At 37.2% G+C, this 26,375-nt stretch overlaps 1 protein-coding gene across 8 annotated transcripts in view; it reads right to left on the bottom strand.

The window, feature by feature from the left end:
* DMD (dystrophin) overlaps window positions 1–26,375 on the bottom strand; it is a 1,208,865-nt gene that overhangs the window by 418,232 nt on the left and 764,258 nt on the right. For all 8 annotated transcript variants that reach the window (XM_074905425.1, XM_074905436.1, XM_074905445.1 and 5 more), the window contains 3 exons: window positions 17,848–18,023; window positions 4,188–4,335; window positions 2,122–2,271 (listed from right to left, as the gene is read on the bottom strand). In XM_074905425.1, the coding sequence (XP_074761526.1) occupies window positions 2,122–2,271; window positions 4,188–4,335; window positions 17,848–18,023 (474 nt within the window). The remainder of the gene's footprint in view (window positions 1–2,121; window positions 2,272–4,187; window positions 4,336–17,847; window positions 18,024–26,375) is intronic.

Below are 26,375 nucleotides of genomic sequence, written 5' to 3'. Positions count from 1 at the left end.
CCCTTGAGTTTCAGAGGAGAAATGAAAAAATTAATTGAGGCTTTCTACACAAATTGTGAGTAAAAGGAAAATATATGTAAACAAACAATAAATATTTTCCCCTTCAGTTTCATTGGAAAGATCCAGTGACAGAAAGTCAAAATGAGCTTCTAACTCTATTTATTTATCTTTTTTAATCTGTCAGGATCATATGGTAAATAGAAAACCTTCAAGAAAGAACACCTTCAGAGAACATGTATGGATTCAAGACTTGTAATTTTCAAACTCAGTTCCTGTTCATTAAAATAAATGTATTGCATTTTTCAGATTCTCTAGATTCAGCTACAAGGGTCAGGGAGAACAACTCAGTTTTAAACTTCTCCATAGGAAGATAACTGAAATCAAACTAATATAGTGAAGTAATGATTTCAAATGGAAGCTCACTTTTCTGATTTTAGTCTCTTTTAGGAGTAAATGGAAGCTTTAGAGTGGCAAATTCCAAGCCTAATATCTTGCCAGAAACATTAGCTAGATCTAGGAGACATAAACCTGTAAAGAGAACGATTCACTAAACAGTTGCTTTGCTGCCCATTTTTCACCCAGACCTAACTACTTTCAACAGCATTCATAGTTGCCCTGACTGTGACAAGTAGCCTGGAACATTTCTGTATCAGCAAGCAAAAAGTGAAAATGCAAAGGTTTTAGGTATATGACTAATCAGTAAAAGTTTGCACTCAGAGGCAAATTACAGATTTCATTAAAATGTATTTGTATAATTTTAGTAAAAGTAAAAATATCTTTTGAAAACTAATGTTGCCTTTTTAATACTACAGCTCGGATATTCAAATTCTGGTGCCTAAAATGCAGCTATGTATATGCTTACTTCAGCTAGTAAATTACACTATTTTGGAGTGTTCTGAATTCTTCTATATAGATTGATTTCAGAAAGCCATCTGTAGAGAAAGAGATACTTCTATCCAAGAACCCAGATAATGATTTATGTGTCCAACTTGGAGTTTGTGAATGTGATCAATATTTATTATCCACTTCTTCCTGAGCCATTAGCTAATATTCTGAACCTTGCCAGATTGTTTCTGTTAGGAAGAAACTAATGAGAGTCTCACATCAAATAAGTTCCTGTTTATTACCCAGGTCTCTGCTTGAAATTCAGTATTTTTCACATATATGGTAACAAAAAACCCCAGGATTCTCGACCAGAATCTCTAGCTTGTCTTTTCAGTAAGGTACTCAGAAGATTTTCTCACCTTTTTTTTTCCCCTAGAACTAAATATAATGAATCCCTCTTTCTTTTTTTCCCCAGCATTCTGGTAACTTTAACTAATAGATACTACAGGTTAATTTCTCAGATTCTAATTTTGCTATCAGTTTCAGTGGAAATCCTTCAGCTGATTCTACATTGACCATTTCTGACCAGGCTAATCCATACCTTAAGTGGTCGTCCTTTGGACAACACTTTCTACCATTTCTGCTATGTGAGAAGCAGAAGTTACATGGGAGCACTCAAATTATCTACCTCTCTACCAGATTTGCTATTCATTGTCATCAGTTTCCAATACAAAAATATGCTACTTCAACATCAAAATACAACAAAATCCTCCCTTAATTCTCTCCATAAGTATGGAAATTCCAGAAAGCAAAATGAGTGGTACTTTGCCGCACAGAAACCAGAACTCAAAACTCAAGGTTGAAAGAAGCATGGCAGAACATGAAACAGTGGCTGCAGCTTCCACCTTGGGGTTAGGGAGAGGAGAGAATTGGGAAGTGTTTCCATATGACAATCAGTCATATTCTACTGCCTCTCACACACTTGAGTCGCAAAAGCTGGAATATTTGTTGTACTCTGAAAACAACCAGGCTACAAAGATGATGCTCTGCATTCCACCCTTAAGCAGCAGACCTGTAATTTAGGGAGTATATTTGGATGCAACATCATTACTTCAGGCACTAATGGTCTTGGTTTGTCATCATTGTTTCTCACAGCAGTATACTGTACACATTTTTCTTCCTCAGGTTCATTATGCATACAAATATCTCTTCATACACCTACCAGAAAATACACAATGCAAATATTTGCTGCAGATTAAAATTTCATACCACAGTTATATCACTAATATGTCTAACCTTTAACAAGCGATGGTTAGCCTCCTTCAGTGTACTCTCAAGCTTATGCTTTTTGTCTGGGTTCAGTGATGCACTTCCAAGTGCTATTTCTCCAGTTTCGTTTAATTGTTTCAGTATTCCCCTGTGTGGCGGCAGCTCTTCAACTCTTAACTGGAACAGACAAATACAGCAGTTAAGATGAACTGTGGTAGAATTTTCAGCTCTCTTATCTTCACCCTTATCGATTTGTGTATCAGCTAAAGGAATAAACTCAATTCAAGACAAAATAACTCTTGCTTTCTGAATGTAGAAGGCTAATATCCCTCAAAAGAGACTATATGAGTGGATCAAGCCTAAAGAGAGTCCAGAAAGCCAAAATATGGAGCTTCTCAGGATATTAATCACTGTTACATGATAAATTCCACTTCTGGACATGTATATGAATTTTAATAATCCTTTAATACGGTAAAGAGCAAAAAATTTGGAGAAGGGTTTTAACACGCTCCATGCTGTTAACACAGTCACCCACATGGTATGTGTCAAAAAGCCCTCCCATCTCACCTCATAATTAAGACTATTCATGTATATCCATAAAAAAAACCACCAAGTAAAGCCAAAGGATGCAACCACTTGTCCACCAAGTATGCAGTTACTGCAAATTTATATGGTCAGAGTAACTTGATATATCAAGTAAGGATAATGTAATTATAAGACATAGTTCTTCAAGCATTTTTAAAAATTTTATTAACATAAGCAGGTAGGTATGAAATGAGCCATGCAGCAAGCCAATGCATTAATATTTGCTGCATTAGGATGTATTCTCTTATGTAGCTCCAAAAGAACAAGATGAACTGTAAAATTGAGATACAAGAGATACTAACACCTTCAATTCTGGATTATGTATCCCCTGGGAATAAAACAATTGGAAAATATTTGTGTATAAATGAGAAGTGGGAGCCTTCATGGTTCTAAACAATTGATTTAGACTTTAAAACTGTAATCATGTCTGCAAATTATAAGATGCATCTAACACCCCTTATAAATATTTCTTTGCCTTCATTCTGATATCCTTGACAATGGAGGCAAAGCCTCACAAATTCTCTGTCCAACTTACTGAAGTCTAATGCTAAATAGTCAGAGGGACAAAATCAACACATGATCAAGTTTTAATTTCTTTAAATGCTGTGCAGTACTATTTTTGTTTATTTAAAAAGAAACTTGAAGATACATTTTGAAGGAGGGAGGAAGGAAGGGGGGGAAGGGGGGGAAGGGGGGGAAGGGGGGGAAGGGACTCTTATGAATTTCCTTCAAATTCTTAAATGTTCTATTCCATCACTTGCTGAATTTGTTCAACCTGGATTGGCATAAAAGGATAGCTAGTCCTTATCCTCAAGATAAGGAAACCTTTAGGCAAGTATTCCATAAGTAACTGCATTTTCCAACCACAGTTTAAGTTATTATTGTGGAAGTTATTAAACATAGTCTTTCTATTGGACACATTTCAGAAACTAGAGCAACTTCTATTGGATATAGTTATTAGTAGTATCATAGTCTAAAAGCTCTAACACCTTCATGAAAAATTCAGCCTCTAAAAAACAAACATGTAATGTTCTGTTGTTTTTTTTTTTTTTAAAAGTCACTTAGAAGTTCAGTCTAGAAAATGTTCAGTGATACTTTAACCAGCTGACATTTATCATTATGTATCCAATTCTAGATACTCTGAAATTATGAATACCATTTAATAAGTGAGAAGTTATAAGATTAACAAGAAGACACCTATAGAGAAATGTTTTACAGATAAAACAGTCAAATTCTGAATTAAGAATAAGGATGAAAAGGATAATGATTAATTACCTAGTGACAGGATAGGTATTTTCCTTTCAATATATTTTCCATTACTTTTTTGATTTTAGTATGGTCAGTATATTTTTGTACCTGGGTTTTGAACTTCTACTGTTTTGATTTATCTAAATAAGTTAAATGAATTCTGTGTTTGATGGCAGAAGCCTTCTCTAAAAATAGCATTTAATTTTCTTCAATGTAGAACTGATAAAGTAAGAAAACATTAAGAATAAAACTCACGATACCTTTACTTTGCTAAGGCAGTCTCTTAACTGGTCTTCATTCCTTGGCTCAAGGGGAATAGCAATAACACTGTCTGCTTCCTCTAACCATAAAATCAACTTGTTCAAGTCCTCTTGAAATTCTGATAAAATATTCTTTTCTTCCTCTAGCCTGTAATAAAAACATGAAATTAATGTTTCTGTACATTTATTTTTATGTTGAAGTGCTTATCCATACTAAAAGAAAGACTAGGGAAAATAATTCTTACAATTATAATAATTATTTTTGAAAGTATGACATAATTTTTTTCATATCAAAATTATCAGACCAGCACCCTTTTTACATAGCATTAAATGTATTTTAAAAGAAAAAGTGAAGTCATAATTTGCTATGTCACTAAATTGAGCTTCCAGATTACATATGACAGGGAGAAAACAGGAACACCAGAACTAGAACTGTTAATAATTCAGACCAGATATTTATGTGAACTAGCAGCAGGGAATCCCACTGTCAGAAACTAAGAATTCTAGCACCACATTTTACAAACTGAACCTGTAAGATTGATACTTAAACCCATTTGGACACATTGTACAAACAGGTATTTTGGTGACAGTGCCACAATACTTTGTGTAAAGCATTCCAGTCAAGATTCACAGAATGTAGGTAAGATTTGTAGTCAATAAGAAGGAATAGTATAGGATTTATTTCAGCTAACTTTAGATGTCTACTTTGTCTACCTCTACAACTCAGCTGTTGATTGCTCACCCAGACTCTCTTCATCAACTGCCAATTGGCATTTCTAGAGTGTGATACACAGGTTCATCTTAGATGATTACAACAGGAAGAGATAATTTCTGCCATACAACCTTTTCTTTTATTAATTAAATAAAATCCAGATGATAAACTAAAACATAAATATTGCAGTTGTCTAAAGACAGATAAGACTATTTCACCATGACTGCATAAATATATAAAGATCGGAACTTTTGTGCCTAAGCTTCTGAAGTTAGAGACATGCATGAGAAAAATTCCAAGGGCAGCAGGGAAGAGCACTGGAAGAATGTGAGCCCTTTGAGATTAACATGAAGGATGGATGTCTACTGAAGAAGAAAAAACATGTTTTATGTAAATCACTCCTAATTTATGCTCCAACTTTATTCATAACACTGAGGTTACACTGAGTCTTACCTGTATGGAAAGATTAATTATTATTAATAAATGACACAATGGTCTATTACATAATAGATTTTTGTTGATGCTGATATTTTATTAAGGTTACTTGAGACTAAAGCAAAAAGGTGTAAAACCAGATTTCGTTGGATTTTTTTAAATTATTGTTATTGCCAAGATCCAACTGAGTTCGAGAGGTTAGGTCATTTATTACACATAATAAGGGTTGTATTAGTATTTTAAGAATATAACTCAAATTACAGTGGAGAATCAAGGTCAGTATTATTAATATATTATTTCTGAATGCAAAAACTTATTAAAGCAGATTGAAAATGTTTTTTTAACTCTCTCTGGTCTCCCATACTTGCCATGATGCATTGATGTTTCCAAATAATTATAAATAAGTAGCTCACACTTTCAAGGTTTTTACTTTACAGCACAGTTTGAAGTTGTTCTCTGTTAATTTTTAAAGTATGAAGCATTGTTTCTTTGTTTACCTTCACGTTTAATGTTTTTGTAGAAGTTATTTAAGCATGTGGTAGTGATAATAATGAATAGGTTATTTAAAACTCTCCATATGCAATTAAACAGTTGATATTTTATTTAATGAGTCAATTCAGTACATTTAGATAAGAAAAAAGCACTAAATTCTTGAAAGGCTGGTTGTGAATTATAAATATTCTTTATACATTTTCAAGGAAATGAATTTGCAGTCAAGAGCAAAGGTGGGCACAGCTGTGGAAAACAACGTTAATTCACAGGTCAAGAAAAGGAGTTTGGGAGACAACATATTTTTCCCTAGTTCTCACCATGATTTGAAACCTGACTGGAAAGCCAGCTGCCCACAAGTGGCCACATTAACATTGTCATTAAGTACCTTTCACACACTTTGGGGGGGTGGGGGTGGTTTTCATTCATGTACACTGTACTTCCCCAAAAAATAACTCAGCAAGCTATATTTCACAATTCTACTTCCAGTGGATCTGAATTAAATGGTACTCCACAGACCAAAGAAATCCAGAAGTAAAATTTTCACACACGACTTTGAGCACAGATTTCCAAGGCTCAGAAGAGGTCCTTATGCAGAATTAGATCACTGAGAAAAATAGAGACTAATTAAAACCAGCCTGGTAGAAAAGTCCAAGAGATTTAAAAATATTTCAGAAAGTAATATTTGAAAAACATCAAACCACTTATTACTTTTAACTACTACCACACATCTAACCGTTTGAAGGATGCATGTTTGAAGGAAGTTAAGATTTCACAACAGAATAAACTGTCCCTCAGGAACTGTGACCACATTGTGACAGTAGTTCATGCAGTATGGACAGCCAGCCACTACCTCATGGGATCAGTACCAGATGGGGCAGCAGCTCTTTCCAGCTGGAGAAAGACACAGATACTGTGCATTTCCTCCTTTCTTCAAGCTGTATCTTCCCCTGATTTGAGCTACTTAGGTAAAACTTATTTTTTCTTTTTTTTTTTTTTTCCTTTATAAATTCAATAGGTTTAGGGTTTTGAAATAGAAAAAAATAAGCAGTAAAGATTTACATTTCTTTATATTGCCAGAGAAAAGACTTGCACTGACATGAGTGGACTCTGGAAAACAACATACACTATGTCCTATTTTCCTGTGGCAAAAAATTCTTGCCAATATTTCTAGGTGCTTTTGAAAGACAACATTGCAACATTTAAACACACTGTTGTCTTCAAGAACAGCTCCTTTGTATGATTTCACATGCTGTAACTGCAGAAGAGAAAAAACCTGTTTCAAAATTAAATATATGTTATTGTAAAAATAAAAAAGCAATAATAAATGTTGATTGATAACATCATATATTTAATTATATTGACTTTTTTAATTACAATTTATTAGAAAGAATAATTATTTTAACAACTAGGTAACTGAATTTAACCCACTTTAATTTTTGGCCACAGCCTTTTGGCCAATGGCAGCTGATTTTTCACAAAGGTAACACTGATTTGCTTTGGGAAGAGTAGAAGAGGAAAGCCTGCTAGATGAAGATTCTTACCAGTTAAGTAATCAGCTAGATTTATTGGCTGGTGGATTGAGTTAAATGACCAAGAATTCAAAGAGGACCAACGAAGGTAAGATTTCATGATCTAAAATACAAAACCCACACTTACTTATAGAGTTAAAATTCAGGGTGATCTATAGGAAAGGTAATTGTTGGGATTCTAGAGGGCTTTTTGCGAGAGAATGGACATGTGAGCAATCCTGCATGAGAACATGACTGATAAGAGCCTCAGCCGAGCAAGAATGCGATAAGGATGTGACCCTGAATGAGGGGGGAGAAACTCGACGAGACAAACAACCCCCAGAAGGGGTTGGGACGGAAGAGGAAGTTACACAAGGCAGGAAGCCTGGCACGGCTGATGTGGCACCTTTTATCCAATCATAAGAAGGTTTAAAGCGCGGGCTAAGTTAACTGTCCAATCTTGAGGACTTGTACTGCATGTTACTCACGTGTGCGGGAGAACATTATAAAAGGGCTTTCTTAGTTGTAATGAACGGGCATTGCTTGATCACATTGGTTGTGTGCATGCTCAGCTCTCCCGCAGGTAATAATTGCTATTCCTTTAGAAAATAGGAATTTAATGCAATTAAACAGCATAAACTGTTTAGTTAAGAAATCTACTGCAGAATGGGAATTGTTGATACTGTAAAGCCATAAGTAAAGCTGATGCAATCGTTGTTACATCACATAATTTTTATGTTTCAGAAGTGCTTCAAAGCTGGAAAATATTGCATCAGAGGCCTCTATCAAAATGGTTCCTAATTAAAAAGTTGTTGATTTCTGTAGATGGTAAAGGCAGTAGGAACACGACAGTCACTCCCAGCATGTTTTGTACCGGCATCAGTAAAAATCACCTGACAACCTCTCTACTGGATGTCCAATAACAACTTTCATTCTATAAATGACTCACCTCTTACCAAAGAGAAAGCATATGTTCAAAACACAGAAGTCAATATTCTTAACTATGCTTAGAGCATGAAAATACTATTTTAAAAAATAAATTAATGTATTAACTGAAATGCTTGACAAATTTCTGCTGCTCTGAACAGGCTCTGAATATGAGTCCTAGATCAAGGTACTGCTTAAGATCCAGAATGGAATTCTAAATCAGCAAACAGATTTATTTGTTTCCATTTTTAACACAGTATATTCTAATATTTACTAGACATATGAGCCTACTACTGCTCTTTTTTGAGCTGATAAACAAATTGCTCCACAGTAACTGCCTAGAGATTAAACAAACACAAGCCACTGTTGCCAAATTGTTCTTTAGAGAAAAAAGAAATATTTACTGCAAAGAAGTCCTACAAAACTATTTATGTATTTATATATGTATATACATACACACATGCATATATAAACATAAATACAGATATACATATAGATGCACACATATACTTACATTTATACAAGCAAATACATAAAAAAGAGAATACCATAAATAGCAAAAGAAACCAATTAACGGCTCTACTTTCCTGGTTTTGTATTACATCTTATGGAAACCTGCACGACTGTTTTCAGCAACTGTTGTTTCTCAAGGGTTTCTGGAAATGAAGCCTTATCAATGAAAAGCCCTGATGCTGCTGGATTCTAGTATTTCTTACACCTATATACTACAGCTCTAAAACTCTCATGGAGTACTGTTACTCAGCCAGAAATTCTGGACCTTCCTGACACGTACAGACTTAACCATTTTAGTTGTACAGGACATGCAGAGGAGGACCAATTTTACAGCATTACATTTATTACAGTGTTCTTCACGAAGAAGTGTATATATACTTGAGAGGTCAAATGCTCTTCTTAAGCCAAAACAGGTTATCTAAAACCAGCTAATAAAAAAATTTATTTTTGGGAAACTGAGGCAGATGCTAATCTATGCTGAGATCTATAGGACTGCAACTGCAAAAATGAAGAAAATCTAGCTCCTTGTAATCTTAAATGCAGAAGCACAACTTCAAATCTTTCTGAGGCAGTGTCCCCCTCTGCCCTGATTATGTGGAAGTCTGGGAATCAGTCATCCAGAGCGATGCTGTGAACCATACAATAAAACCTCTTTCCTCGATCTGACCAGATTCCCCAGAACCTAATATCTCAGCAACAGCTTTATTTTTTTGGTCTCCTATCACTTCTCTCCATTTGTAAAGCACATAGCTCAGTGGAGGCATTATGTGATGGTACCCTAAGGATAAGGCTGAGAAAAATAAAACTTTAAATATATTTATTCCGGCAAAGAGAAGGCATAGCATTCAACTTGATGCACCTGAGAGCAAAATTATTGAGCTGTATAGTATTTTGAATGAGAATTCAAAGAGATTTCTTGTCTCCTAACAGGGACAGCAATTGGCAAGATTCCTTTTTCACTTTAAGTACACTGACAGTTTTATCACCCTTATGAATTCAACCGCAACCCTTAAAACATTTAAAATTTTCCTAGTCATGAAGGAAAGATTTTTACTTTGATGACTAATTCAAAAGTTGATCAGTAGGATTATTTTATTATCTGAGCAATGTAGGATATTTTCAACCAAAGATTTTCTAGGATTTTTTTTTAGAGGTATTTACTTTGCACATATATGTGCACAGAAGGGTTTAGATTTCAGAGAGAAAAAAAAGTGCAATAAAGATCTACTTCCTTGTCCTAGTCAGGGACAGTATGTAGTATAGTAATGAAAAGGTCCATTGCAATTAACAGAAGCTGCAGGTGCACTTCATAATTTACTTTACAATTTGTTCTTGGCCTGCTAGAAGATTACTTCTATTATAAATAACATCCTGCATGACATGTATTGTATTATGCAAGCCACAAAAATAAAGCCCTGTCTATATTAGCTGAACCAGTTAATCAAATAAAAAGTTTTAACTCAATGACTGATTATACCTTCTGAACAAGCTGATTTCTATCACCATAATTACATTTGGAACAACAGATACATGTAATTTCTAGGTGTTTGAATCCATTGCCACAATGGCAAATTAATAGTAAATTGTTACTGAGGGAGTATGAGTTTCCAAATGAGCCTAAACAAATTGGAATAAGGACCATGAACCACCAGTCAACTCAGACGTGGACAGAGCAGCTCTTTAGAAAACAGCCGAAGCACATCTTGCTGGACAAGCATGTGAGTGAGGAATAAGATGTCATTTCAGCAGCTGGTCCTAGAGACCCAAGCAGACCCACCTCCAGCACAGATCTGCATGCTGTTATATTCTAATGCCTTCTCCTTTGAAACCAGCCTGAGTTCCCAAAAAGCTTTTAAAATGTTTCTCTATCTGCAAATGGTTTATTTAATTAACCCTGAAATGTATCTCATCTTGTTTGATGGAAAATTCTCAAATTATAGCAGGAAGCACAGAATTTCATATATATCACTTTTGGTCTTCTACATGACTGCTATTCTCAGGCACATTACTTTGTGTTTTCCATATTAAAACACAGCAGGTTGCTGTATTTCTAAATTCATAAGACCCCTTGGTCAACTGTTCTGACTACACAGCTGTTTATAAGAATTTTATATACGTTATACTTCTGGAAGCTAATATATTCAGTATTTAATATTAACTAGTAAACTAAAATAATTGTTTTTCCTAATGATGTTTTGTGTATGTGATATTTAATAGGTTAGGGATTAGTTTTCCTAACAGTATTAAAATGAATCAATAACAAATTCTTATGGTAGTCCACAAAATACCCTGGACAGATTTTTTTACTATCATTAATCCTTGTAATGTAATAGTTAACCATTATAAATTACATAAACATTCATGACCCATTTCAAGTAAGCTCATATTTTCATTTACAGTTTCTAGAAACTGTTTGAAATGCCTATTGCAGCTCATGTATTTTCTCCATAGTCAACAATATGATACCAATACCATAGCAACCCGTAAATAGTTTGTGAAACACATCAGATGTTTACAGTTTGTAACTGCACAAAAATGATGCTGGCCTTATTTGGCAGGTGTCAGCTAGAGATAGAAAATACACAATCACAGGAGTAAGACAGATCTGCACTTGAGACACATTCCCAGTTGCACTTCCAATAATGTTTTGGTGTTTTTTTTTTTTAAAACTTTCAGCTGTTGATTTTGTATTTATGGTATTTCTAAGATTAGGAATTAGTGCATATAATAGCTGTTACTAAGAATTTTAGAAGCCACCAAAATAGTAATTTGATAATTTAGAGAAAATATTTACTAAGAGAGAATGAATTTTCTTTCTTTCACAAAAGAATGTGCAAATATTCCTCACTGGGTAAGGGACTGTAAGTAAAACAATTGAAATGAGAAATATCCCAGAGACTTCAGAAGAGTTAAATGTGAATACTAAAGAGTAAGAAGTTTAGCTACACTACTTGTAAACACGATGCAAATTAATACGAGTGATTCTTTTCTAGGATTTGCTGTAGGAAATCTGAACTGCCAAAAAAAAGAAAATTCAGAAACTCCAATGGATAACTAATTTTATGTTGGAAAGAAAAAATATATTGGCTTAACTGTCATGAAATCTTTCATCCTACACCCGCTTTTAAATTGCAATGAGAAGCTCATCACAGCCTTCAATATAATGAGTGTTCAGGTGAAGGAAACCAACCACTGTTAGATAGTGTGTCATGGCAAAAAAGAATGCTTTAACAAAGATAAGGTATGAAAAATATTAAAAAGTATATTTGCTTTATAATAATTATTTTTTTTATTTAGAACAGGATGCTTTTGGTTTTATATTCAGAAAAGTATGTGAAAGTATTCTGGTAAACAGCCTTTGTTCTGTCATTTTTCCATACCTACTTCAAACTTGCTCGAGTAGAGATCTGGACAGTCTGCATGTTCAAGCTCATTAAATGCGCAAGTGTATTTGCAGCTGTAATAATGAAAAATTCTCTTCTATTCAACAGAACCCAATTTTAACAAATGTCAGATTGTGATGAATAAAAAACCCCAAACCGATTACTTCTGAAACAGCGAAGGAATCTAATTCCTGGGCATCTGTTTTCAAAAGTTGCACAGGAAATTTTTAACAAAGATTGAAATACAAAGACCAGCCAGCACCACTGTTACAAGTCTGTCAACAATCTCATTTATGAGCCTTCACCTTATCAAGCTCCTATGTGAGATGTCGCTTCTCCTCCTGATACATGTTCCCTTGACTAGCTGTGCCTGGTCTGCACTTTCTCTGCACAGCAGGAGTGAAGGTGCAGGACCACGCTGTAACTGCAGCCCTGCCAACACCCAGGCACTTCAGTGCACACAAGAGCCCTGAAGGCAAGCCACCGCCTCCTTCAGTCATCCAAAAGTCAAACTTGAGTGTCCCAGTGGCATGACTTGGCACAGAAGCGCACAGCATAATATGGCCTGATGCATCTCAGGGGACAAAAAGGCAGAGAGATCTTCTGATAGTGCAGTTTGTATTCAAAATGTCTGCTGGAGTATAAAGAGAAAGTAACAGGTTTTTTCCCCCTCTTTAGTCTGGCGTTAGTAGCATCTATTCGAGGGGTCATTGCAACTTCTCCTGGTCTCCGAAGTCTCCCTTTCAGTTTGAGTACAAACTCAAACCTCTTCAAAACATGCTGCTTGCAGCCAAATGCTAACAAATCCTCAATTAAATTCCCAATTTGCTATCAGTGTATCAGACTTTCAATCAAGTTTCACTTTATTCAACCGCCTGATCTATTCCAAAGTTGACAATAAGATAAAATGAGTAGATGTGGTCAAATTACATTCTTACCTAATTCTTAACTGTATGGATTAGACTGCAAGACACAGAAACATTAAGGACTGAATTCAAACTTCTACAGCTTTGAAACTCTTAGATAAAGGGAAATGAAAAATAACATCCGACGCAAGCATAACTCAAGCATAACCTCTTGATCAAACAAAGGAGTTTAAAAGCCAATTTTAAGTCTGTTCTTTGCCTGGGATCAGCATTTGACCTTTTAAAACTTAAAAACCAGCTTCTTTTTACTGAAGAGCAGTACAGGTTCCTCAAACTATTTCGATCTTCAGTGTGTTTTCTTGTCTGGTTTTAGCTAAATTGTCCTTTTATGTTCCAAATAATTATTTTTCATTAAATCAGCCAGACTACCACTAAGATTAATATTGGTGTCTAGTGAACTTATGATCTGTTTCAGTTATTTACAGAATACCGTGGGTTTGATCTGGTTTACAGTTGCTATTATGCAGGTAGTTTTATATTTATTCCAAATTATTATATGAGAACTGGATTAACATGTTGAAACTCAGAGTTATATCACATATCAATCTTCTCAAGTCAACCAACCCCAGGGTTCAAAATAGTTACAGAATATATTCTGAATTTACAGTGTTCTTTATCAATGCAGTGATACTATTATGTCCTCATACAGAATATGTAGTAGACCATTTAACAGTGCATCCTCTGGAAAACTGACAAAGCAATTCTGTAGAATTTCCTTCCCCTGCCTCCAAAATATAATCAGTGCATCAGAACATGAAAAATGCCCAAGTGTGTTAGAAAAGCTAGCCCAACAGATTGCTACCAACATTGCTAACAGGAGATGGTAATTAAGGGGAGCATGAAAGTCTAGCCACTTCCTTTAGTCTGTTCACTTCCTACTCCCCCAGAATCCACTGTCATAAGATTAAGAATTTTATAAAGCTTGAGTCATAGTATTTTCCTCCACAGCCTTCTGTGGCCAGCAAACCTCAGACACTCCATAATGTAAAAAAGTAAGTTTTAAATCGATTTTACTATCTCTTACAGTATTGAGGAATTAGGTGAATAACATTTTGTTCCACATTCAGTTTACCCACCACTTCGATTCTGTAAACCTCAGATGTGTCCCTCCTTGAAATTTCTCTCCAGATTGAAGATCCCTAGGTCCTTAGTCTCTCCTCAAAATGCAACTGCTCCAAACCCTGGCTCATTTTAGTTGCCTTCCCTCATATATATACTTTCTGTAAGTTAACCATACCCTTTGCCATGCAGAGAGCAGATGTGCATACAGTAGTCAACATGAGCATGCCACGACATTCAACGGGCAGCAAAAGAATATCTTTTCTGTTTTATTCTCAATACTGTTACTGATGCTACCTAAAATGTTATGGCTTTTTTTGGCTGCCTCTCCATACTGAGCCTGCAAACACTGACAGTAATAATGCCAGGATGACTTTCTTGGATGGTAACTGCCATCTGCAAGCTGAGCATCATGTAAGCATGGTATAGACAGCTTCTCTGAAATATTCATTAGTTCATATTTGTCTGTGATGAAGATCATCTGCCACTTGTTGCCCATCCACTCAGTTTTGGAGTTCCCTACTATCAGCTCAATGTTTGACTACCTGAGAGAGCGTTATATGTTATGGGCATCCTTGGAAATGTCACTATACACCCTCTGTCTCCAACTAAATTCTCGCATTCATGCACCTTACAAAAATATCTGTGTTGGTTTCTGTTACTACCCCCGCCACACACACACACTCTGATGAGCATGTTTGAATTTGGCTTAAGAAATATGTCCAAAATGGAGTGTCTATTGGGCAGGATTATCAAAATCAATTTCTTCCATCTCGGTAAGCAATAGCAAAATAGATTTTAGAGAAAATAAAATTTCCTTGCAGTTTAAATGATGCTTAGCAACATTACACTTGAATTTGAAATCACTGTCAGATTTCATTTCTGGAATCTATGCAGCATTAATTTCTTCCCACTTTCTTTATCTTGAGATATGCTGAGCCAAAAAATTTAGTAGAAAATAAAATTTCAGTTGACCACTACTCCTCTGAACTACTGAGAATCAGCTTTCAAAGTAGAGCACAATGTATTAGCTAGGAAAAATAAAACATAAAATCTATTAAAAAATTTAGAATCCATTTTCTGATTTGCAGAAGGTTCTAAAATGTTAATAACTATTTTAATTTTCTTTGAAATTATTAAATGAAAATGTATTCTACACAGTCTGCTCTCCTTTCAGTGTCACCTTCTTCCATTATGGTTTTAAAATGTGGTTCCATTTTTTCATTCTCAAAATTGACTTAAACAAAAATCCTAGAAGCCCCTTCATAATCCTTTTTTTTTTTTTTTTTTTTTAACCGTGAATGTTTTAATTTTAGGAAAACTGAAATGATCCAAGATATAAGCATGCTGGTTTAGGAGTTTGTTTGGAAAACAGTCTATTAAAGCTACTCTGAAACAGAGGATTCAAAATATTTTAATTCAAGTAGATCTAATATAATTTATAATATACTGATATATTTAAATAAATTCACCATAGTATAAACACATGCAATGCTGTGACTATATTAGCTCTTTTGGACTGCAAGTAGAGGTCACTTCCCTCAACTTTTCCTGTTTGCCTCATGCTTTTTTCTTAATGAAAAATTAAGGCACTTTGGGTGACATGGGTTTAAAGTTGTAAAAAGAAAGAACTTGACTGTACCCCAAACCAAATTAAGACAACTAATGGACAACTTAAACATGCCAAAACCTAAGGAGGATGAAAATCCCATGACACTAAGACTATGTGAAGACTGCAGAGCATAAGCTTATGGTCTTTTAATGACTAGGATCATCAGTAATTGAGACCTAGCTAGAACATGCCACATACTCCTGTCAAGTAGGTTTCTTTCCTTTGAAAATCCAGTCTGAGAGTGTGAAAAGATGAAGGAAAGAAGAAAAAGCATGTCTGGGAGGCAGGAGCTAGACTGAGGGTAGGATCTGTTTCCAAAATCTGGGAGCAAAAAGTGTCCCCTGGTTCTGACGCAGCCAGGAAGACCGGGTGACTAACAGAAGTGCAAACTCCTCTGTCTTGATGCACTTGGGTCTCGCTACAGTACAACAAAAGCATTTATGTAAGTTTAACACAACATTATCTGTATTCCTTCTAGAGCAATGCATTTATTCATGCAGAGTTCACTAACTGAGGTCTCTGCAATCGTTGTCCTCAAAATTACACAAGCTGTCATTCCATAAGAAAACAAACCAACTGGTCAACAAACCAAATACACCAAAAGGAGGAATGCATGTGCAAGTGTTTATTTAAGAACCTTCATCTAGGGAACATAACTGTATTATTCCCATTTAACAGATCCTAGGCTTCCTTAAAATATAGAATGTGACAAAAAACTCCATGTACACTGCCTTGAGACAAATCAACATTCTGATACACATTTCTATTGATAAATAAAGGAAGGTACAATACCAATCTTTACTAGAACATATTTCAGATTGTCAGAGAAAGTTCAACCATCAATCTCTTTCTTCTGTGTTGCGGAAGCAGCTTACAGTGCTATTAAAATGATGTGTTATGGTTTTCTAAGTGTTAGCACTTACATAAAAAGTTAAGGTTTGGAAACACAGATGGGTTTCCCTTGTACAAAAGAACAGATTTTAGTGTGATAAATAAAGGCCAAGGACTGCCTTGTGTAACAAGCAGCATTACCATCAACACCTGGAAATACAGCAGAAAGAAAAAATTAAGGCCTGCTGTAGCTTCTGACAGTTGTAGCTTACTTGTTGCATCTGCTTCTTCTAACATGTTCCAAGTGGAACTTTAATCACGACTAAACTCAATAATAACTTTTCGGGACACCCCCTTAGCACTCCAGAGAACATTTTCACAGCTTTTGCCCCCCACGGCTCTAAACCAAAAAAATGGTACATGACACATCAGAAGTAACAAAACTGTTGCACACTACTAGTTCTTCTAGTATACCTTTAGCACTCATTAATGTATCTCTGTAAAGAATATTCTGGATTTTTAAAAATATGCATGAAGAAAGCTCTAGCAGTGACTGTATTTTAAAGCAGAATGTCATATAAATTTAGGCCTAACATCTAGGTTAAGAACATATACATTTATAAAACCTAGTATAAACAGCAACATTTTTTTTAAATTGGAAATTCTTGTTTAAAGAAGTCAAACCAGTTTTGTATTATCTGTAACTCAAACACTCTAGTTTCCTGTGACTGCATGAGAAAAATAAATTGATCTGAAAGTGATTATAAGTAACATTAAATTAACCAATCCATTCTTTTTATCCAACCTTAAAACACAGATGTTAATGCCATTAATGATGAGAAGTTAATTAGATTAGGATTAACTGCCAATTAGCTAATGTATTATTAGTATTACAGAGATATATCTTAATGACACACTATCAAATAGAAAGATGACAGATCAACTATAAATTCTGTAAAAGAAGCTCCAATCTGTTCTACATTTAATCAAGCAATAATGTATGCTTGTTGGGCTTTTTTTTAATATTATGAGACGAATTATTAAAATGTGAAGTATCGAAGGGAGTGGTGGTCACTTACAGGAGTCAGCAGAAAAGAAAAATTAAATAGATGATAGTGGATGTGAAATTTAATTACTGATAACTCGTTATGAATATGAAAACTCCATTGAGAGTTGAGCTGCACCTTTGAACATTTAAACCAGAAGCAAATCTAAAATAACTAAAAATAATTTCACAATATTTTTGCTCTCTTTTAACCTACCTCTTTTTTTTCTCTACCAGCTGTCTGCAGATCTCCTGCCACCGGGTATTCAAACTTTCCAGTTGTTCCTTCAGCACCTTAGCATCTGCTGTTGATGACTGCTCAATAATCTCTTCACCAGTTATGTTCAATGTTTTGACAACAGTTTGCTGTTGCCCAATGCCATCCTGAAGATCCTGCAAAATACACAACACATACACATATTCATAAAAATGACAAGCATGAAACAAAATGCTTCATCACATACTGTCCAGATGGAAAGAGGTGAAAGTTTTTGCTCTCCTCTGAATTCCAAATGAAAAATCCAAAGGCAAGTAGACAGAAAGACATCTCATGTTTTTGTAACACATACCTTTCAGTGCATCTCTATAGCCTCTTTTCAGCTCCTGTATTCTTGTCTGTTAGAGATCATTACAGTAATATTCTGCAGATCAATTAATAAGTAGAACTTGTAAACAGATTTTTTTTTTTTTTTTTTTTTTTTTTTTACACAAGGGGTACACCATGTTTATTTAATAGTCTATGAAGCACTGTAAAATTAAAAGTGCATAGCATTTGGAGTTCCTGTTGGGTATCGACACAAATAAGCTATGTCAAGAAAGAAAATACTAAAGTACTTCTCCTGATTCCATTAAAGAACATGTTTATCTCCAGTTGTAAGAAGCCTGGTAATTCATTCCCTTGTGGGTTTTGGGGGGATTTTTGGTGGTGTTGGGGGAACTACACTTCTAAGGAAAAGTATTACTTACATTGTTTCTACTTACACAACAAAATTAAAAACTACCAAAAGATAACCAGGACAGAAAATTTTTCAAGTTTTACTAAACACACTGGGATACATATTCTACACCATTTATCACTAAAAACCTATCGTACCTGTAGCTACCTTACCTCATGTTTAAAAACAACATAGTTCTGAATCTGTAGCTTAGATTTTTAACACTGTATGCCTGCTTAAGAAAGTTCATATTTATAAATAAGGAAATAAGCGTTTTCATATTTTTCATCATCATCAGTAGAGCATGAGTGTATTTTTTCCTTGAATTCCTCAAAATGTACAAGCAGGGAAGTGTAAAATCATTTTCAACAGTTTACTGCTAAAATAAGCAGACACAAATAACTTCAACAGTCTACACTGTGGGACTCATATTTATGATAGGTTTCACTATCTCTGGAAGTGTGTCTGAATCCTATTTATTTACAAGGGCTTTCAAGTAAGATGCTGAATCTACATTTTCTGGAAGAAACCAAATATTTTAGTATATCATACTCTGAAACAACATTATATGCATGTTTTCTCTTTCTAAACACATAATACAAACTACATAGCAAGTTAGTACATCTGCATATTAACATTAAATTTGGCCATGAACTGGATAAAATTGGCAGGATACAGCTTTCCAGGAATGTAAAAGATTAACATAAATACTACTGATGCTTTTTTTTTTTTTTTTTTAATGTATCTTGTTCCATTAGATCTTCAGGCATGAAGTTATGATTGAAAGTTGAAAAACTTAACCACACTTAAAGTTAACTTCTTTTAACACAAATACAGCTCAGTTGCCAGATACTAATTCATTAAACTGCAGCAAGTCAGTTGCATGCCCTAACCCAGCTTTTGCACAAATTTGACACAGACAGCTTGAACACTTACACCACTACAGCCTGGGGCACAGGTTTGCACTGTTGACTGGCTGACTAAGCTTATTCTTACACTTTCTGGCTGGTTTTCTTACAGTTTCTTTTAGGTTCTTACAGAAGAGAATTCCCCCACAATTATTCCTGTCTTTTGTACCTATCAGTAAAAACTGTTATTTTGGTTTTGGGTTGGTTTTTTTTTTTCAAACTATATTCACATCTCATAGTTTCAGAATAAAAGAGTAGCTGTGATGAGCATAATGTTGCAGTAATCTTCATACTGTTTAATTATGTTTTAGTAGGATGAGAAAACATTTTCTGCTGGATTCTAGTAATATACAGCAGTACAGTCACATCACGTCAAGCTCCCAGCAGGCCCAAAGTGGCCACAAGTGTCCCAGCCCACTGCTTTGCCTGTGGAATATGTAAGATTTGAAGATACAATTGCAGAAGAAACTGCAAGATCTAAGACCCAGAAAAAGACACAAAAACACAGAATCATCTAGGTTGAAAAGGACCCTGGAGATCATCCAGTCCAACCATTAACCTCACACTGACAGTTCCCAACTACACCATATCCCTCAGCACTATGTCGGCCCTACTCTTAGACACCTCCAGGGATGGGGACTCCACCACCTCCCTGGGCAGCCCATTCCAACACCTAACAACCCCTTCTGGAAAGAAATGCTTCCTAATATCTAGTTTAAACCTTCCGTGGTGCAACTCGAGGCCATTACCTCTTGTCCTATCACTTGTTACTTGGTTAAGGAGGCTCATCCCCGGCTCTCTGCAACCTCCTTTCAGGTAGCTGTAGAGGGCGATGAGGTCTCCCCTCAGCCTCCTTTTCTCCAGACTAAACACCCCCAGTTCCTTCAGCCGCTCCCCGTACGACCTGTGCTCCAGAGCCTTCACCAGCTTCGTTGCCCTTCTCTGGACACGCTCGAGTCATTCAATGTCCTTTTTGTAGTGAGGGGCCCAAAACTGAACACAGGAATCGAGGGGCGGCCTCACCAGTGCCGAGTACAGGGGTAAGATCCCTTCCCTGTCCCTGCTGGCCACGCTATTGCTGACACAAGCCAGGATGCCATTGGCCTTCTTGGCCACCTGGGCACACTGCTGGCTCCTGTTCAGCCGGCTGTCAATCAACACCCCCAGGTCCCTCTCTGACTGGCAACTCTCCAGCCACTCCTCCCCAAGCCTGTAGCGCTGCTGGGGGTTGTTGTGGCCCAAGTGCAGCCCCTGGCATTTGGCCTTATGGAAACTCCTCCAGTTGGCCTCAGCCCATGGCTCCAGCCTGTCCAGGTCTCTCTGCAGAGCCTCCCTACCCTCGAGCACATCAACACTCCCACCCAACCTGGGGTCATCTGCAAACTGACTGAGGGTGCACTCGATCCCCTCATCTAGATCATCAGTAAAGATGTTAAACAGGAGTGGCCCCAACACCAAGCCCTGGGGGACACCACTCGTGATCGGCTGTCAACTGGATTTAACTCTGTTCACCACAACTCTCTGGGTCTGGCCATCCAGACTGTTTTTTACCCAGCAAAGTGTGTGCCCATCCAAGCCACGAGCAGCCAGTTTCACCAGGAGAATGCTGTGGGAAATGGTGTCAAAGGCCTTGCTAAAGTCAAAGTAAACTACATCCACGCCTTTCCCTCATCCAATAAGCAGGTCACCCTGTCATAGGAGATCAGGTTTGTTTATCAGGACCTGCCTTTCATAAACCCCTGCTGGCTGGGCCTGAGCATCTGGTTGTCCCTCACGTGCTGTATGATGGCACTCAGCATGAGCTGCTCCATCAGCTTCCCAGGCACCAAAGTCAAGCTGACAGGCCTGTAATTTTCCAGATCATCCTTTTGACCCTTCTTATATATGGGTGTCAAACTGGCACATTTCCAATCAGCTGGGACCTCCCTGGTCAGCCAGGACTGCTGGTAAATGATGGAAAGTGGCCTGGCGAGCACCCCAGCCAGCTCCTTCAGCACTCTTGGCTTTATCATGTCCGGTCCCATAGACTTGTGTGTGTCTTTGTGATGCAGCAGGTCACTGACTGTCTCCTCCTGGGTTGTGGAGGAGTTGTTCTCCCAGTCTCTCTCTTTTGGCTGAGGAGGCTGGATTCCCTCAGTACAACTGGTCTTGTTATTAAAGACTGAGGCAAAGAAGGCATTAAGCACCTCATCCTTTTCCTCATCACTTGTTACCATGTTTCCTCCTGTGTCTAGCAGGGGATGGAGGCTCTCCCAGGTCTTTCCTTTGCTACTGACATACTTATAGAAACATTTCTTGTTGTCCTTGATTGCTGAAGCCAGATTCATTTCCAGCTGGGCTTTAGACTTCCTGATTTCCACCCTGCATAGCCTCACAGCCTCTTCATAATCACTGTGTGTGGCTAGCCTCTTCTTCCAAAGGTTGTAAACTCTCATCCCTGAGTTGCAGCCAAAGCTCCCTGTTCAACCAGGGTGCTCTTCTCTGTCTCCCGCTTCTCTTAGAGCACCTGGGGACTGTCAGCTCCTGAGCCACTAAGACTTTCTTCTTAAAGAGCGCCCAGCCTTCCTGGACCCCTATACTCTTCAGTATCATCTCCCAAGGGATCCTTTCAAGCAGGTGCCTAAACAAGACAAAGTCAGCCCTTTGGAAGTCCAGGATGTCAGTCCTGCTGCCCCCTCTCCTGCCCTCCCTGAGAATAGAGAACACTATTATATCATGATCACTGTGCCCTAGTCATCCTCCAACCGCCACATCATCCACCAGTCCTTTGTTCACAAAGCAGAGATCCAGCAGGGCACCTTCTCTGGTCGGTTCTCACCAGCTGCATCAGGAAGTTGTCTCCCACACATTCCAGGAATCTCCGGTACTGGTCCTGCTCTGCTGTGTTGTATTTCCAGCAGATGTCTGGGAAGTTAAAGTCTCCTCATCTTGTTCTTCTTGTGAACAAGGGCAAGCGATCGTGAGATTTCTCCTAAGTGCCTACAGAATATTTCATCCACCTCTCTGTCTTGGTTGGGTGGCCTATAGTAGACTCCTACTACAACATCTGCCCTGTTGGCCTTCCCCCTGATTCTAATGCAAAGACACTCTACCCTGTCGTCACTACACTTGTACTCAAAGCAATCATAATAGCCCTTAACACACAGAGCCACCCCACCACCTCTCCTTCCTTGTCTGTCCCTCCTAAAGAGCTTGTACCCATCAATTGGCGCACTCCAGTCATGGGAGACATCCCACCATGTTTCTGTAATAGACACTACATCATAAATTTCCTGTTTCATCACGGCTTCACGCTTCTCCTTTTTATTACCTGTGCATTGGTATACATGCAGTTTAGATGAGCTGATATTTTGCCCCCTCCCCCCTTCAAATCTAGTTTAAAGCTCTGTCACTGAGCCCAGCTAACTCCTGCCCCAAAATTCTCTTCCTCCTCTGGGACAGGTGCATCCCATTTGATGCCAAAAGGTCTGGTGCCCTGTATACCAACCCATCATTGAAAAATCCAAAGCCCTGCTGCTAACACCAGTCTTGGAGCCACAAGTTCATCTGTTGAGTTCTCTGGTATTCTTCTTCATCCATACCCCACAACTGAAGGGATGGAGGAGAACACAATTTGTGCCCCCAACCCCTTTATCAGTTTCCCCAAGGACCTGAAATCTCTCTTCATTGCTTTAGGCCTTCTCCTGGTAATGTCATCACCACCTACCTGAAAAACCAAGAGAGGGTAGTAGTCCTTGGGTCTCACTAGAACGGGGCGTTTAGCTGTGAGGTCCTTCACCCGGGCCCCAGGGAGGCAGCAGATTTCCCTATGAAGTGGGTCTGGACTGCATATGGGGCCTTTGACACCCCTCAGAATTGAGTCACCCATTACAGTGACTCTTCTCGGGTTCTTTTTAGAACTGGTTTTAATACTTGATCTAGAATGACCTGGCCTTGGTGGACCTTGGTCTTCTTCCATGTTTGTCTCATTTTCTTCCTCCTTCTCTTCTTCATTCAAAAGTCCCAGGGCCCCAAATCTATTGAGAAGGGGCACCATGGAGGGTGAGGGAGGTCAGGAGAGGATTTTCCTGCCTCCCTGAGCGGTGACCTGTTTCCAGCCTCCCCCATCTCTTAGGTCCCCTCCTTCTGCCTGGTAGCCAGAGGATGAGGGATTACCTGCCTCGTTTGGAGCCTCCATTTGCTCCTGTTGCTTTAGGGGTGCTAGGGTGTTACTCCACCACTTTCCCTTTCACACCCCCTAATACTTCTTAATCTCTCAACCTCTTCTTTGAGTTCCACCACCAGGCTGAGCAGGTCACCCAGCCGATGGCAGCGCACACAGGTGCTGTCCCTGCTGCCCTCTGGCAGTACTGACAGACTCAGGCACTCCCTGCAGCCCAGAAAATAGAAAAGCCTCTTACTCTGAGGTATCAGATTTTCCTGTATTTCTGTGATGCACATTAATATGACAATATCTGGTCCAACCTTTTGTTGTTATATTCAGGTACATGATTCACTATTTGGAATAAATAGCAGTAATGGGCAGGTAGTTTGCCTAAATGCAAATATTCTCTATTATTGAGATGCTGAAAAGTCACTGATCTTTCTAGGACACACCTTAGTTTTGGTGATGCCCAGGTTAAAATTAATATCTGGTTTTTGTACACATTCACCACACTTCATATTGATTTTAGCACTAGATTTTTTGCATTATGCAGTAGGAAGCATTACACAGATAAATCATAACAGTAAGATGTATAGTCTGAGGAAAAATACATCACAATAAGTGGCTTATTTCCAGTGAGGCATCTGAAACAATTGTACTATTGCATGTACCTGTATGAAGTTAAGATCCATACCCCTTAAAAAAAAAAAAAACCAAAACCTAAGAAAAAAGCTTCTACTTATAAAGAGCAGGACTGTTCATTTGGAATAGGACATCAAAGCAAGGAGAACAAAGAAGGGAAATTCTACTTCCTGAACTCCAAATATTTAGAATTAAAATTTTTAGAAATTAGCTTATCTCTGCACCAGCTTTTCTAAATGACAGTAATAATCACCAGTCAGTATACTATTATAAAGTGAAATGATAATTAAAAGCCAATTTAAATACTCTGAGTCGTTTTCCTTCATTCACATCTTAAATTAGTTTTTCTCCCTCCTCCAGTATACATTGCAAGAAAAAAAAAAAACAAAAGCAAAGCAACTACTGCATGATTTCCATACTTATTTCAAATGATACAAAATTAACCAAGGGAATTTTCTGATTTATCCCTGTGGCATATCATGCAATAGGTCTTCTAAATTAAGAAAAGAAAATAGGTAGCTCAGTGGCAGAGATGGTCTTTGAACTATTATCCTTAATGACAAAATGGGAACGTAGCACAGGATGCGTAGGAAGGAGAAGGTGAAACTTACACCAGAATGTGAGAGAAGGCTTCTGGCCATCTGGGTTTCAGATCACCATAAAGAACCCTATTTAATTTTTTTCCCACTACTATATGCATTTGACACTTTTCACATGATTAAATGGAAACAACATGCGTTGATGAAGTTTGTCTATGTTCCACGGCCTAAGAAAAATCAGATTTTTCTTGATACTGGGTACTGCACAAAGCACAGCAACCCATAAAGACATTTAAGTTTTTTTAAAAAGGTATTTTTGTACAAAGTGGTGAAAGTCTTTTTAACTGTTTTGCTCAAAGTCATGGTTTCACACACTCATCCTAGATCTATGAACCACAAAGGTGCTTTTCACAATTTAAATTCAGTATCTAAAACTTGTCAACAGCTTCTTTTCCTTATTCATTCCCCTCTATCCTTGCCACACACCTGCATGAGGGCAAGGTGCTGCAAGAAGTAGCCTCCCACAACCTTACAGTTTATGGTGCCACAGAAGGAATATTGACACTGAATCAGCTTCTCATAGTTTCACTTGACATTTCACCCCTTCAAACAGAAATGGCAAAGAAAAAGGGCATGTTGCCCTTTGGATTCCCTGCTTACTCAGAAGGCCATTTGAGATACTTATACTTGCAATTATACAGTTTCTAATCATTTTATGAACAGAGTGACCAAACAACCTTAATTAAAAATTAGATGTTTATATAACATTTAAAATAAAACAAATGAGAAAAGACAAGACCATCGTATTCATACACACAGAGCTAATCACAGTTTTGAGTGGATTGCAGTACTCCTATATACCTTATGTTTTCCACATGTTGCATTTTTAGCTACTAAGCAAAGCAGATAATATAAATACCCATCACTTCAATTTTTCTTTCTTGTGATTCCCAAGCATAAGTAAACAGGAAATGCCATATCATCAAAGTAAGGTTTAAATATTTTCTCAGACTAAAAATTGCAAAAGCAGTATATTAAAAGCCTTTTACCTCTCATACAGATGATTTTACCCTTTGATAATGACCTCAACTAATTTAGTACGATAATTTAAAAGTGCCAAGATATTCATATGATGCTTCTTTGTTTCAATAGTTGGGGTTTTTTTTTAATTTTATTTTCCAAGATTTACCTAAAATCAGAAATATATATACTCTTTCAGAAAACTTCCAGGTAGAACAGAAGCAAAAAAGAAATATGTTGTAAACAAGGGAAAATCCTCACCCAAGTCAATAGGGCTGTTTCTGCAGTAGCAGGGAACTCTGCCCATAATCAGCTTGAAAAAACTGACCTAGTTCACTATTGGTTTTCATTTTTATTCTTATTTGTACTTTCTGGTCCTAGTAGAGCAACAACTTAGTGACAACACAAGACCAGCTGCATTACGGTTTTGTGGGTTTTTTTTAAATCAAACTAAAAAAAGAAATGGGGAAAAGAAGAAGAATATGGAAGGAGAAATTCCAAAAGAAATTTAATGCGACACTTTCAGCATTATTTCTGACCTCTCAAATGTATGTAGA

The sequence above is a fragment of the Athene noctua genome, chromosome 1 (assembly GCF_965140245.1).
Source record: "Athene noctua chromosome 1, bAthNoc1.hap1.1, whole genome shotgun sequence".
In the NCBI taxonomy this organism is placed as follows: domain Eukaryota; kingdom Metazoa; phylum Chordata; class Aves; order Strigiformes; family Strigidae; genus Athene; species Athene noctua.
Note: the sequence above shows the minus strand (reverse complement) of the source record. Positions and strands in the feature narration are given on the sequence as shown.